The 15,737-nt window shown below is 52.4% G+C and overlaps 1 protein-coding gene across 1 annotated transcript in view; it reads right to left on the reverse strand.

Moving 5' to 3' along the window:
- PTH1R (parathyroid hormone 1 receptor) overlaps positions 1 to 15,737 on the reverse strand; it is a 67,633-nt gene that overhangs the window by 23,088 nt on the left and 28,808 nt on the right. Inside the window, exon 2 of the mRNA XM_077304677.1 lies at positions 2,216 to 2,321. Within this exon, the coding sequence (XP_077160792.1) occupies positions 2,216 to 2,321 (106 nt within the window). The remainder of the gene's footprint in view (positions 1 to 2,215; positions 2,322 to 15,737) is intronic.

Raw genomic sequence — 15,737 nt, forward strand, 5'->3', positions numbered from 1 at the left:
ATGCTGGAAATAGAAAAGGGGAGAGCAAAGCAGCCACTTCCCTTCGCAGGGAGGTGTGTTTGCAAGTCTTTCTCTCTCTCTGAGTCAAGACCTAGGGAATTCATAGGGCTGCCAACCTCCAGGTAGGGCCTGGGGATCTCCCAGTAGGAGCGCTGATCTTCCAGAACAGCACAACTGAACGGTTCACAAGGGCTTAACACGCGGGCCATAGAGTTGCGCTGCACGAAACCGTCTTACAAACCTGCTGGGAGAAACAATTGGGGACTGTGCTCTCTACTGCTGCGTACAGCTCACTGCAAGGAGGATCAAAGTTTGGGCCTGGTGGCACCTTGAAGACCGGCACCGCTTTATTCTGTGTGCTTTCATGGGCATGCGAACGTCCTCAGCTTTCGTGTGCTGTGAGTTGTGAGTGTCCTGCATGGAGCAGGGGGTTGGACTAGAGGACCTAGGAGGTCCCTTCCAACTCTATGATTCTAGGATTCTAAGTAGGGATCATCAGAGTGCACATAGAAGAAGAAGAAGAGTTGGTTCTTATATGCTGCTTTTCTCTACCCGAAGGAGTCTCAAAGCGGCTTCCCTTCGCCTTCCCTTTCCTCTCCCCACAACAGACCCCCTGTGAGGGAGGGGAGGCTAAGAGAGCCTTGAGATTACTGAAGACGAAGAAGAGTTGGTTCTTATATGCTGCTTTTCCCTACCCGAAGGAGGCTCAAAGCGGCTTTCAATTGCCTTCCCCTTCCTCTCCCCACAACAGACATCCTGTGAGGTGGGTGAGGCTGAGAGAGCCCTGATATCACTGCCCGGTCAGAACAGTTTTATCAGTGCTGTGACTAGGCCAAGGTCACCCAGCTGGCTGCATGTGGGGCAGTGCACGATCGAACCGGGCATGCCAGATTAGAAGTCCGCACTCCCAACCACTACACCAAACTGGCACCAAATTGATAGAAGGACAGAGTCAATTAGCAGGAAATTAGCAAACAGCACCCTGAAGACATCTCACAAACAGGCAGCATAATCTCTTGCTCGAATTGTCAGGAGGATCCTGTTTCTGGAAGGTCTGCACCACTTAACGTGTCGTGTTGATACTTCGACCATGCCTCAAGTCTTTGCTGTGGGCCCAGTCATCAGAAATCCCGAACCTCCCATTTTGGTGCTTGGGCTGCCTCTCTGTGGGAGGGAACAGGATGGCTCTCTTAAGTATGTTCCCACTGTCACGATGGCCAGCTCTTAGTCTGAGGAAGGGTGCTTGCCCCCGAAAGCTCACGCCTTGAATCGATCTTTGCTGGTCTTAAAGGTGCCTGCCTGGACTCTGGTTTTATTGTATCTGAAAATCTGTGACTCAGAGGGCGGCAGGGAAAGGGTCCCGTTGGCAGCAGAGGATGGGATCCGCAGTGATGGGCTGACCTGTAGAACGATCTGGGTTCAACACCAGGACATTTTTTAAAAGTCTGAGTAGTTCAGCAGTTTTGCCTTTGGGAACTGTCCATTGGGTTTTCTGGAGAAGAGCCTCATGCTGGGAGCGACTGAGGGCAAAAGAAGAGGGGGATGACAGAGAATGAGGCGGCTGGATGGACTCACTGAAGCAGCCGGTGCAAACTTAAATGGACTCCGGGGAATGGTATAGAGGACAGGAAGGCCTGGAGGATCATTGTCCATGGGGTTGCGATGGGTCGGACACGACTTCGCACCTAACAACAACAACCGTTCAGCGGTGGAATGGACTGCCTACGGAGGTGGGGCTCCAGGATTCTGTGATTCTACTCCGCCTGGGGTCCATGTGGGGAAGGGGGACCATGCTCAAAACACACCAGAGATCAATTTGTCTGCCGGGGAGGATGGTCTCTATGGCCAGTCGGGGTCCAGGAGGTGAACAGCTGACAACCCCCAGGAAGTTCCCACTCTGACCCTGCCACTCCCCACCTCCTCCGATGACCCCACTCTTCCTCCCATGCTACTGAATCGTGCCCGTGACGGAGGCTGCATATTTCTGCGGCTGGCAATGCCTGATTAATCAACCGATCCAGATGTTTTAACGGATGCCTTGCTTTTCTTACACGGCTGTACTCGAGGGGGATTTCCCCCCTGGAGGGTGTGTTTGTGCTGCGGCGGAGGAAACACAGCTAGATCAACAAGCGAGCCCCTGGGCTTTGCATCGATCCATGCGGGTCGGTTCTGCTGCCGCCCCCGGGGCCGGGAGGGGGCTCGCTCGCTCACTCACCTTGGATCCGGATTCCTTTGGCTTTCACGTGCCTCTCGCACCGGGCCTTGGCTTTCAGCAGCAAGAAGATCTGCTCCTCCTTCGTCAAAACGTCATCAGGATCGTCCTGCAAGCAGAGGGGGCCAGAGAGGTCAGGACCAAGAAGACTTGGGGAGGGGAACGTTGTCAACAAATCAACCAACAAAGGGCCATGGCCAAGGAACTGGACTTCATGTTGTGCGGCAGGGGGAGTCAAACTGCGGCCCTCCAGATGTCCATGGACTACAGTTCCCATGAGCCCCTGCCAGCGAATGCTGGCAGGGGCTCATGGGGATTGTAGTCCATGGACTTCCAGAGGTCCACAGTTTGCCTACCCCTGCGCTAGGGTCTCAAAGAGACGGTCTCTCCCATCACCACCTGCCTGTTTGTTCTCCCCTTTCAAAGCGTTCGGTTTGTCTTTCTAGCCCATTGTAAGACACAGAACCTTTTGGCCGGAATTGGTCATTTATTTTATAATTTATTTATAATTAAATATATTGCCTACCACTCCCGTAACCGGCTCGTGGCGGGTAACAAAACTTTAAAACCACACAATAAAATCAATCTTGGCAATTGAAAATCCCCCCCCCAGCCCCCTTTATTTAAATATAATAGGTAGTCAGATCTGGACAACTTGATCTTCTAGCAGCTGTTACGGTTGTATTAGTCATTCTTACTATCATAGAATCATAGAGTTGGAAGGGACCTACAAGGTCATCTAATCCAACCCCCTGCGGGATGCAGTCACGGGATCCCCCGAGCATGCAAAATGCTATTGGGGAGAGAAGGGATATAGGAAGAAGGGGAAGGGAGGAAGAGTTGGGACGCTGGCTGGGCCAACGGGAGCTTCTGGACAAGAGCTTTGGAAGCATTCCTCACGTGCAACAGAATGGACAGCCACACACTCAGACACCCGAATGCGGAGACGTACGCCATGCCCTGGCCGCCTGCCCAGAGGCTCACTCCTCCCAGCTCTCCCAGGAATCCCATTAAGCAATGCTCTCCGGGCGCTGCATCTCTCCTAAGAGCCGCACTGATAAATATAACACAAGACAACAGCTGAGCCTCGCGGCTTCTGAGCACATGTCTCTTCCCTGCAGCCTCCCAAATACCTGCAGGTACAAAAATACCAAAGGGCTTCCCTATCGGCCACCAAGTGTTCTGATCCCATGTGGCATCAGCCCTCCGTCAACAGCGTCCCCACTAAATCCCACAACGAGCACTGGGAGGGTGGCAGCAGACACATCCTTGGGGTGCGTCCTTCCCAGGACCCGGGGATGCCATTCGGTGTTCGACATCACATTCACTGCTGGTTTCGACATCTGTATTTGTCATCTTTCTCTCTTCCTTCCTTCCTTCCTTCCTTCCTTCCTTCCTTCCTTCCTTCCTTCCTTCCTTCCTTCCTTCCTTCCTTCCTTCCTTCCTTCCTTCCTTCCTTCCTTCCTTCTCCCCACAACAGACATCCTGTGAGGTAGGCTGACAGAGCTCTAAGAGAACTGCTCTGCAAGAACACCGCTAAGAGATCTGTGACTAGCCCCAGGTCACCCAGCTGGCTGCATGTGGAGGAGGCGTGGGGCATCAAACCCAGTGGTCCAGGCTAGCACCTGCCCCTCTTGACCACTACCCAACGCTGGCTCCACACGGCACTCAGCCTTCGGAGGAGGGCGAAGGAAGCTTGTCCTCTTTGCCCCTCCACTCCCAGGGAAGGGCCGCCACTGTCATGTTCAAGTCCACAGATACAGACGGCTCGATGGCCTCCATTTGTGGCGTTCAACCAAGGTCCGCAGACATCCGTCCCGGTCCCACGGACAAAGAGCACAGCTATTCCCAAACGGGGACAAATGTCTGACTGAGTGATCCCAGAATTTGTGCCAAAAACATAAGAAGCAATGAGACTCAACAATCCAACCGCAGGCATTCTCCGTCCTCAAAGACCCAAACCCGGGTGAAAGCAGAGGACGGCATGGAAGGGTAGCATCTAGAGCGGGCCTTACTCTGATGCTGCGGAGGTTCTGGAGAAGGGACAGAATTACAAGATGTTTCTCATTTGTTTCACCACCTCAATATAGCTTGCCATGCACATGACGTGGGGACCCCCGGGGTTCTCCCTCTGCCCTCCCCCCCGCATCCCACCACTGTTTTCTCTTGAGCTTCAGATTTGTGGCTGCTTTCCCATCAAAATGTCTTGGCCTGCAAAAAAGACATCTAGCGTTCGACGCTGTAAGGAAACGGAGAAATTCATGACTCGCCCGCGGAGCGTGAGGAGGCAGAGGACCCGGCTGGGGCCTGGGAAAGAGCTTTGGTCGACTGCCCCGCTCCCCCTGCCCGGCCCACCGAAAGGAGGACATGGGATAATTACGATAATGTTTTCTTCGAGCGATCCATTTGGCTGGCTGATCTCCCAGCCGCGAAAGTAAACCCCAATTCTCCGAGGAGAGGTCATATTCGCTCTGGTTTATGGGATTCGTTTTCAGGGATAACACGGTCATTTTTGTAGGCGCTCCCTGGCAACGGGTCAAGAAATAGTAAAGAAGCAAACGTGGAAGAGGTTTTATTTTATTTTTAAAAAATTCCTGCTGAGGGTCGGAGCGAAAACTGGCCCCCACGAGGCGGAGAGAGTCTTTGAGAGATCCGCCTCGAGTTCAGAAATGGCTCTTTCCAGAGACAGAAACGGCTCTCCCATGGAGGAACGAAACCAGCTAGGGTGGGTGTTCTCCTACCCTGGGATGAGATCCCCAAATGCGATGAGACTGCAGTTTCTGGAAGAATGCCCTGGAATTACACTCAAGTCTCCACAGGCATAAGATTGGTTCACATTTGGCCTAGAAGGGATGGAGCTTGGTATGTGTCATAAGAACCTGAAAGAAGCCATGCTGGATCAGGCCAATGGCCCCTCCTGTCCAACACCTGGTATCACACAGTGGCCAAATCCAGATGTCATCAGGACCTCTCAGCAAGGCCAGAACTACAGAAGCTCACCCACTTTTACCCACCCCCACAAGCACCAAGAAGAATATATATATATGTAACATGTTTCGCTGTTATAAATAATTGAGCAAGGCCTGGGTGGGCGGGGACTGTCCGGACTTCATTTCCGGACAGCAGGCCAATTCAGCTTTGCAGGGCCGCAGTGGGTGCTGGCGGAAGGGCTGGGGGGGGGGGGAGACTGGGAGTTCCCGCTTGCTCACTCCCCCCCCCCCCCCGCTAGCGCATGTTGTATTTAACCCTGCAATGGGCTTTAAAGTCCAGTGTATTAACTAGTACAGTCTAGTATATTTCCACTCATTTGGGAAACCATCCCAGGATCTTCAAGAAACCCTGGTGGAGAAAGCCCGCTGTATGGGCAGAGGCTACCTGGAAGACGACTTCCTACATGGGGGAGAAGGCCTCTGCTCTCCCCCAGCGCTGGAACGTTGAGTTCCTGCTACCTCCGTGGCACGTACCCGCCTGACAACTGAAGAAGCCTCCGCTGCCATTCACTTCTCTGCTCCCTCGCCCCGGTCCGGCCAGCTGGCACACGGGCCTTTATTTATCTTAAAACCTTTCCAGCTCCAACCTTACAGGAAATGTGTTTCAGACCGCATTCTTTATGATGAAAATAGTATCTATTCATTTTTTAAAAAAACAAACAAAAATAGCCAACCACAAGGGCCGAAGACCCGTTTTGTGCCTGGCAGGAAGGCCACAGAACACCAACGCCGGGCATCCGATGGTTGGTTGAGAATATTTCACGTGTCGTCTTCTAAAAATATATCTGCTCGCTTCTGCGTGTGTTTCGGAGTCAGAGGCGCGTCCCGGAACACACGGAAAGGCAGGGGGCAGATTGGGAAATTATTTTCAGCCTGGGGATAGGAAAAGCCAGGGGTAGTCAAACTGCGGCCCTCCAGATGTTCATGGATTACAATTCCCTGGCAGGGGCTCATGGGAATTGTAGTCCATGGACATCTGGAGGGCCGCAGTTTGACAGGCTCTTCTGACTGTCCCACCAGCTGATCAAGCTTACCTGGTAGGCACATGAGACGGTGCCTTTTTGGTGGCAGCCCCAGAGTTAGGAAAGAACCTCCTCAGGGAGGTGTGCCTGGCCCCCGCATTGTCCCTCCTCAGAAGGCAGCTGAAAACAGTTTTCTTTAAGACTGCCTTTGACTAATTCAGTTTCATTGACTGGATATTTTAAACTGTAGGCAGATTGTGAGAGGGAGAAGGGATAAGCCACTGCTTGTCTCTCCTGACCCTTTCTTACAGGCCTTGGGTAATGCCGATCGCCATTTTACGGCCAGGAAGGAGTTTTCTTCCAGGCCAGATTGGATCAGGGACCCTGGAGATTATTTTGGCTTCCTCTGGTCACTGGCAGAGTTGTGGAGGAGGTAGTTGTGAATTTCCTGCATTGTGCAGGGGGTTGGACTAGATGACCCTGGAGGTGCCTTCCAGCTCTTGGTTTCTAATTGTAGGCTTGCATGTGTTTTTATCATTGTTGCTCTATTGATATTGTTTTTATTTCACATCTGTCCCCCAACCCCCAAAATCCTCATTCTATTTATATGCCCGTCAAGTTCCGCCAGATAGAAAGTTGGCTCACAAATATTTTGAACAATCAAACAAACCCGACGCTCCCATATTAAGGGAGAAATCCAGAAAGATCTGTGGGTCCCTACAAGATCTCTCCTTGGGTGAGGAATGCTCCTTGTCGTAAGTGTGGGAATATGCAAGGTCTTTAGTAGGCATATTTCACCAGCATAAAAAGAATATCCTGCAGGGGGCATCAGAGGAGATGTGTATTTAGCATAGTAAGAATAGAAACTTCCCGGAATTTTTGAAATACTCCCCTCCAGTGTCCTGATTGTCTGTTCGGAAATGTCCTGCTGCTTCGATCCCACTTCCTCCCGGCTTGCCTCCAGAACAGCAGTTGAACAGGCATAATAACTGCAGACAACAGCTAGCTAGACAGTTAGGTCTCTTTCTCTCCTTTGTACACAAAGTTGCTTCTCTTCTGAATAAAATCTGTATTCTTTAAGTGGCCTGCTGCTTCATCTCTTTGCATATTCAAACTCTGCCAAATTCAGGGAACATGAACCAGAGTAATATCTTGTCTATTTGTGGAGCTGTTTGATGACCCAGGGGTTTTTGTGGAGCTGGGACAGGAATGCGCTGCTGTTAAGGGGGTGCATACGGGCACCATGGTCCGAGGGCGCCACTTGGAAGCCTCCATGCCCATCCTTCCGCCTTCCTGCTTTGCTAAAAGCTTTGGAGGACAGCAATGTCAAGCAGTCTCATAAACGTCAAACAGTCATAAATCAACAGAACGGCTTCCTTGGCTACGCTGGAGCAGAAGCCTCCGCCTCACTCATCTTTGAATGGGGCCAAGACAGTCCCTTTTTCGGAGAAGCTCAAGGGGATACCTAAAGGGCAGGGGTGGCCAAACGGTGGCTCTCCAGAAGTCCATGGACTACGATTCCCATGTGCCCCCGCCAGCAGGGCTGGGTCCTGGTTGCAAAGGTGTCCGCGATTAAAAACTGTCTCAAGATTCTCGGGGGCTAGAATGGATCGAAGATAGGTCAGGGATGATGTCAAATGTGTCAACCCCCCACCCCATTTCAAATTTAAAAAAATCTGTTTCATTCCCGCTCCCCCCTTCTCACAATTGTCTTGATACTATTTTCTCCAGCCAAATTGATCATGTTCAAGGGAAGCAACACATTTTTGCAACTTCTGCACGTGCGTTGACATACACATAGGCTTGCCAGCCTCCAGGTGGGGCCTGGAGATCTCTGGAATGACAACGAATTCCAGACTGCAGAGATCAGGTCCCCTGAAGAAAGTGGCTGCTTTGGAGGGTGGGCAGGGGTGCTCTGTCTCCCAGGTGCTGGGGGGGCCACAGTGGGAGGGCTTCTGGAGTTCTGGCCCTGCTGGGGAACCTCCTGAGGCCTCTGGGTTTGGGCCTCCGTGTGACTCAGAGTGTTGGACCGGAGGGGCCACTGGCCTGATCCACGATGGATGCTCCCACACTGTCATGACTTGTCGGCACTCTTTATTGGGTAGGAGGTTCTGGCTGGAGGTTCATTCCAGCCTCGCCTGTGTGAGTTGCCAGAAGGCAGCCATAAGCACAGTCAGCTGGCCGGCCCCTGGAGAGGAGTCCTTTCCCATTTCCCGTGGCCCCTCGGCCCCATTTCTGCCCAGTTGCAGCTGCCAGGTCATCCACCTTGAGGGCTGGTGGTTCTTGGAAACGGGTCCTCTGTGTAGAATTCCACTGGCACCCATAAGGCACTTTCTCGAGCCTTTCCTTTCGTTACGGCAGATGTTCCGAGGTTTTATGGGCCTCGTAAAACCCCGTCCCTGGAGTCTTTCTTCTCAGCTATTAGAATTACGAGGAAACAGATTATATTTATGCCCTTTTGTGGATTTATGGCTCTTCGGAATGACCAAAAGAGGAGATGCGCTCGAAAAAGGTGCTGATCTGGGATGGTCAGCATCTGGACAAGGCCTGGGGACCCCTCTTAATCACATCTGACCTCCAGGCGACACAGAGCAGCTCCCCTGGAAGAAAGGGCAGCTCTGGAGGGCAGACTTGATGGCGTGGTGTCCTTCCGGGGGTACCTCTCGTCCCCAGACCCCTCCATCCCTAGGCCCATGTTAAATCCGTGGGTTCCGGGCTGGACACAGACACTGGATGTGATCTGAGCAGGGCACAAAAAGAGCCAAATCGAACCGAAGAAGCCCCCACCCCTGAACCCCCCGACTTCTCTACACAAGCAAACAACGGATCTCCCCGCCAGTCCGCACTCTTGGTCAGTTTTGGTTTAATCCGACTGGATCCGGCAGAGGGGATCTAGCCGCGCACGGCTCAATTTACATCGTAAGCTGAGATCCTGCTCCAACCTCAGGCTCCGTCCGCAGCAGGTCAAACAATCTCAGCCTGATGTTTCAAGAGGCCGAAGGAACTGCTGGAGAAGAGAAAAATGGACAGACGCCCGCCCCGTCCCTTGCAGAGACCTTTAACCCTCTTGCGACTGGGATCTTGGGCCTCCGAGGAGCCAGAAATTTCGTTTTTGTCTGCCCCGGCCTTCCCTCTTGCTTGCCGGCACCTGGTCTCTGGAGGGACCCATCCCAGAGGAAAGGCTGATCAAAACCGTAATCCTGGGAGGGAAGCCGAAGAGACGGTGCGGAGGAGGGGGAGGCTGCTAAAAATACGCTCCAAAGAGGTTTTCCTCGAGGGCCGGAATGTCCAGGGCAACAACGGCCAATCGTAAAAGGAGGGGCCGAGGGAGGGGCTGAGCCAGGAAGATTCCCAAACGCGCCGCTCTGGGCAGGTGTCCAGACACGCCTCTGCCTGGCTAATCTGTCCCTGGTTATCAAAGGAAATCCGCGCCCAATCTGGAATCGTTTAAGGAGGCACCGTACCTCCTTCCGCAGATGCAGCGTGCAGGCATTCGGTCCCCACTGACCTCTAACAATGGAAGCGAGATCGAGTTTCACCCAGGGAACCTCTCTCCTTGTCCGAAAACGATTCGTCTCCTCCGTCTGCCTTTTCCCGGCATGGTTGGGTCATACGAGAGTGCTTTTTCTCCCTCCGCGGAGGTGTTAAGCTCCCTTCTCAACCATAACTCCGCCGTTCCTTCCAAACATCTGGAGACGCTTCCCGATCAGGCCGATGATTGTCTCGCCGTTGGAAAGGGGGCCGAGACACCGGAGCCGTTCAAAAGAAAACAAGCGCTGTTGACTAGGGGAAAGGACGGCGGGTTTGAGCAGTCTTCTCTTCCTCCACCTCGTTCCAAGGATCAGGCGGGGGGGAAACAATTCTAGGAAAAGGATTGGGGTAGAACAAGGCATTCAGCCACTGCAGGAGAGAGCCTGTCAACGGCTCTGGTGAAAAGGCACCCCGATATTTCCCTCGGAAGTATTATAGGGGCCGGAGGACTTCACACCCGCAGCCTGAGCCTTGGGATCTTTAGCCGTCTTCTGCGAATGCAGACATTATTGGTCTTCCAGTTCCTCTTGGCTTCCACATCCTTGAAATTGGGTCCATTTTGTTACTGGAAGCAAAAGTCTACGAAAGGAAGAGAGGGGAGAGGTCGCCCTAACTGTCTAACTGAGTCAAGAGGATGGCCATGTGGGTCTGAAGCAGCAGAACAACACTTGAGTCCAGGGGCACCGTTAAGAGCAAAATTTATTCAAGGCGCGAGCTTTCATGTGCAGGCACACTTCCTCGGACGATGCACGGCCTAGCTGTCGTTAACGCTTTGCCTTTCTCCCCAGCGGGGACCCCAGACGGCTCCGGCAATTCTCCCCTTTGAAGCTCAGGGAACTGCGAAGCCAGAAAAGGAACTGAACGCAGGCCGAACAGCTGTTAGATAACAATGGCGTTCGGTCACTCCCTCCCCCCCCCCAGCCCCCAAGCTGGAATTGAACCAGTGACCTCGAGGTGAACATTCTCTCACTCTCCTGCCGGGCTCCGCGGGGCTGAAGGCCTTTCTACCCTGCAGTGCTTGCACAGCCCAGGCCGGGCTCCATTGTCTCCCTCCAGCCGCTTGCTTCCTCTCTGGTATGCCAGACAGCAGGCACCTGCCGATTATAGCAACGGGGTCACACAGCCACGGCCGGCGGAGCTGGGGGAGAGACGGACGCTTTGGAATTTGCTCACCAAACAAGTATTTTGCCCAAAAGGGCTTGGACGGGACAGCTGTCACTGGCCTTCCCGCCGGCCTGCTTCAGGTGCACGGCAGAAGCCTCTGGCCTCCGAGAAGCTGAGAGACCCGAGTCTTCCTCCACGAAGTTTTCAAACAGAGAGAGCCCTGGAGATGCGGACACTCTGGCATTTGGGCAAAAACTCTATGGTAAACATGACTTCTGCCCCAGAGATTTTGCCCAAAGATCAGTGCATCTCCCAGACGTTGCTGGCGTGAGGACGTCACTTTCAGCGCGCACCGGAAGAGCCGTGGCCACATTGCCGGCAGCGTACCGTGGGACTTCCGATATCTCTTGGTAAGTCCCCCTGCTGGCCGGCAGTGGGGGGCAGGACCTGGCAGTGGGGAATCCCTGCCTCCACGGGGGCTCTGGAGATCCAACCCGGTCTACACCAAACAGTCCCGCCAACTTGTTTTGGGCCACTAAAGAGGTGCCACGGAGTACCAACTAGGAAGATTTTGGTGGCCGCCTTTTCTACTGCTCCCTCCCTCAAAGGGCATGAAGACCATCTGACCAAAATCCACTTAGGATCCCCAGCTCAGAGGAGGTGAGGCTGGCTTCAACCAGGGCCTTTTTGGCCTTGGCCCCGCCCTGTGGAACGCTCTGCCGACAGACACCAGGGCCCCGTGAGACCATAACCGGTTCTGCAGGGTCTCCAAGACGGAGCTGTTCCACCAGGCCTATGGTCAAGGAAAATCTGACCCCTTTCCCACACAACCTGGTTGGGGGGCTACTGAAATATAAACTGTTTTACTGGGTATGTTTATATATGATTTCAACTTGTGCCTGACTGTTCGTTTCATGTTGTTACCCGACCTGAGTGTTCAGGAAGGCCAGGCTGTAAAAATAAAGATCGATGGGCATTATTTATTTTAAAACAAGGCCAAAGTAAGTCGCTGCAGCCGGGGAATACTCTCCCAATTCAATCTTGCCACCCGCTGGGCTGGAGCAAGGCGTCAGGGGACCGTCCCCGCATTTGCTTTGCTGACAGCAATTCTCCGCTTCCTGCCCCAACAGAAAACTCGCATTGCCTTCCATTTCCCATTATCGCATTTCAGCTTTTACATTTCCTTCCCACCCCCCTTTATTTTTGCAGGAGATATAAAAAAAATATTTTTCTCTAACTTGCACAGCTTGCTGGGTGGGTTCCGAGCTCATTTACTCGTTCACCTCTGCAAATACCCTTCCTACGATCGGGGGCACTAAGGCCTTTCTTCGGAGGGATGGGTGTGGGAGGATCTCATTTCTGACCCCCTTGCCCAGAGGACCACTCAGCCGAAGAAGCAAAATGAAAAGATATCTCAGCCTGAAAGATCGCCCACTCGACGGAACCGTGCTTGAGTCCGTGGCACAGTGAGGGGTTTGCATGGAATATCTCAAATGGCCAATATTCGTTCCCCTCCGCTCCACCTCCAAATCTGGAGGAATTTTCTTTCATCAGAAAGGCCAAAGCTGAGAGTGAGCCAAGATTGGCCAGGGAAGCCCACTGTAACAAGAAAATATTTTTCAGTTATGTGAGGAGCAAACGAATCATAGAGTTGGCCCCTTCCAACTCTATGATTCTAATTTCCAGAACTGGAGTTGGCAACCCATGCTGCAAATGCGTCACTGCCCCCTACTGAGGAGGACTGGTTACGGCCTCACTCACTTACCATTCCTGTCCTTCTTGCCTTGCCCCATGATTTAGATATGATTTGTATGTTCCTTGGAGACAGACATTGATTTTGGGCTGAAGAGGAATGCTTCCGCAGGCCCTGGGAAGGAGGGGGAGAATGCCAGGATCATGGGGACACATCCACGCCTGACTCGTGGCCCCCACCTTATGGAGCGGCCTGCCTGGGGGGGTGGGCGAGGAAAGCTCGCTCTCTGCTGGCTTTCCACCAATGAGGCGGAAGGGAGTTATTTAAGAGGGCTTTTCCATGCACGCAGGAGAGTAGCATTGTACTAACTAAGTTTAGTTCTGGGCATCAGCTTTTGGGTGCATGTGAAGGAACGCTTATACCCAGAACTAAACACGCTTGGTCTTAAAGTTGCCCCTGGACTCAGGCTTGGGTCTGTTCTGGCTTCAGACCAACATGGCCGTTCACCTGAACCAGCGTTAATCCTCATTTACTGCCCACCCTCTGCCTAGACGTCTGGTCCGGCCACCTCCCTTGCATTGCACCTGGAGAAGTGTGCAGGCACACAACAGCTGATGTCCAGAATGAAACTCTTGTTTGGCCTTCAAGGTGCCCCTGGATGCAGACTTGGTTCCGCTGCTTCAGACCAACACGGCCGCCCACTGCAAACTGACCTGAGCAATTCACAAAGTTACTTGGATAAAAGATCAGGGCCTCTGCTTTATATTGCCATGCAGGGTGTGCTGACACCAGGATCCCACTGTGGGATTGTTGCACCATGTGATTCATTTATGTAGACACGTCCTTATTGTTTGCCCTTCTGACTGAGGCTCCAGGTGGGTTAAACGCAATGGGTCAATGTCATCGACAGGACTGGACGTTTGGGAAATAAAGAAAAAAGGACTTGGGTTGTACAATCAACCAGAAGTCTAAAAAGAAAACAAACACAGAGCTGAAGCAACCCCCTCTGTGTTGACATGGCCCATTAAGCGATGCAAAATTACACGGTAGGATCTAATTTACTGCAAACGATACACAGAAGCATCAGCTACTGCGACTCATAATTTGTCCAAGTAATTTTGTGAATTATTCTGTACAGCACTAAACTGATTCATGGAAGAAAGATCTACCTGTGGCTATTCACTTTGGTGACGAAGGGGAACCTCCATGTTCAGAGGCAATCAACCTCTGTATTCCCATGCCAGGAGGCAACATAAGGGAAAGGCCTCAGCCTCTGTCCTAGTGGTGCAGGGAGGGGCCCCTGGGTGAGACGGGAGGCAGGACTGGAGGGCTACTACTTTAAACAGGAAGACTCCCTCTTGGTAGGTGGAAGACTCCTTCTTGGTAGGAGCCTCTGCTTGGCATGCAGAAGGTCCCAGGTTCCATTCCTGGCATCTGCAGTTCAAAGGAGCAGGATAAGGGATGGGAAAGACTCTGCCTGAGACCTGGAGTGCAGCTGCCAGTCTGACCTTGGTGGGCCAAGGGCCCAATTCAGCAGAAGGCAGCCTCATGGCCCTTTGGTTACAGCCAGTGGGTCTCCTCTCTTGTTTCTGCAGTTGGCTCCATCTATAAGAACCGGTTCAGGGTCTTCTTGGAACTGGAGGGAAAGGACTGCTGACCAGAAACCCCGGTGAAATTTATACCTGGTCTTCCCGTAAATCTTCCCTCACTCCACAACCCTTCCGTGAGGCCTTTGTAGGATTTTTCTTAAAAAGGGGGAGAGAGAGGAAAAAATCTCCGTCAAAAGCCCTTGCGCTGGTTATTAATCAAAGGAGGACATTTGCTTTTCTTAATGGCGAGGTAATAAATGCACGCTGTCACCGCCAGTCCTAATGGCTTTTCTCTCCTTCCCGTGCCTCCGTGGATAAATACAGCCATTCACGTGTGCTGCCAGCTCCCGGGGGGGGGGGGGGACGGGGCGGCCCATTTCCCGGACCGTTTGGATCTGGAAGAATCTGGCATTATACTCGGTGCCAGGAGAAAGCCCGGGAAAGGAACAGGTAAGCTCAACAAGGCTTACCTGCGCAGGTAGGCCTTGCTGGAGCTCTCCAGGGACCCTCGTCTTCCCCATCTGCTACAGAAGCATGTACTGATGACAGGCAAGAAGGAGGAGAAGGAGAAGGAGAAGAAAGAAGAAGGAGAAGGAGAAGGAGAAGAAAGAAGAAGGAGAAGGAGAAGAGGATGCTGTGCTTTCTTCCTGACTGCTGGGGACCCACTGGGGGGGGGGGAGGGGAGGGCCCTAAGGCTGCAAACGGAATCTAGCTTCTTTCTTAATGGGACCAAAGGAGCACCTTGAAATCAGTGGGTTTCAGGGAGCGGCAGCCGGCCACTCAACGGCACTATCTGCTTTCAAACTTAAATAACAAGTAGCAGCAGAATTGATGGGTGTCTATCAGAAACATCTATCAACTATAGATTCTAGTGGGTAGCCGTGTTGGTCTGAAGCAGCACAACAAAACATAATCAGGAGCACCTTTAAGACCAACAAAGATTTATTCCAGGTGTGAGCTTTCGAGTGTATGAACTCTTTCTTGCACTCGAAAGCTCCCGCCTTGAATAAATCTTTGTTGGTCTTAAAGGTGGACTCTGATTATGTTTTGTTGTACTTATCAACTATTTTAGACGCCTGCCTGCCTCACTCTGAACGTGAGCAGTTCCCCTTGCCCCAAATTATGCAGGTCCTTAAGGCGCTCCTGAACTCTGGCTCTTTTCTACTAATCTTGATCTACCTCACAGGGTTGTTGTGAACATAAAACAGGTGAGGAGAACCACGGAATCTGCTTGGGGTCCCCATTGAGGGGAAAGATGGGGAATCGATAAATAAATCGGTGACATAAACCACTGAAAGCTCAATCCAATTCAAGCCAGTTATCAAATGTTACCCAACGTCATTCCCTGTCACATCACCAAATATTTGTCCTCGGGGGTTCAGCGACATCCCAAATCCATGCTATTACAGGGCATTTCACTTCCGCAGGGACAGAAAGAATGCTTGGAGGTCGTTTCCTCCGTGTTCGGAGTTCCCTGCTAAGCCAAAACGGATCTCTGCGCTGTTGGGTTGTTAGCCTGACATTGTCAGAGAAATGGCAGCGCTTCTTCCGGGGGGAATTAAGGAAACAAATTGATAACACAACCACATCTGGCTTCGCTCAGCTGCAGCGCATGTCCAAGGGCACAGAGCTCTCCGGGCCAAATGTCCTGGCAAC

Source organism: Paroedura picta, chromosome 11 (genome assembly GCF_049243985.1).
Source record: "Paroedura picta isolate Pp20150507F chromosome 11, Ppicta_v3.0, whole genome shotgun sequence".
NCBI lineage: Eukaryota > Metazoa > Chordata > Lepidosauria > Squamata > Gekkonidae > Paroedura > Paroedura picta.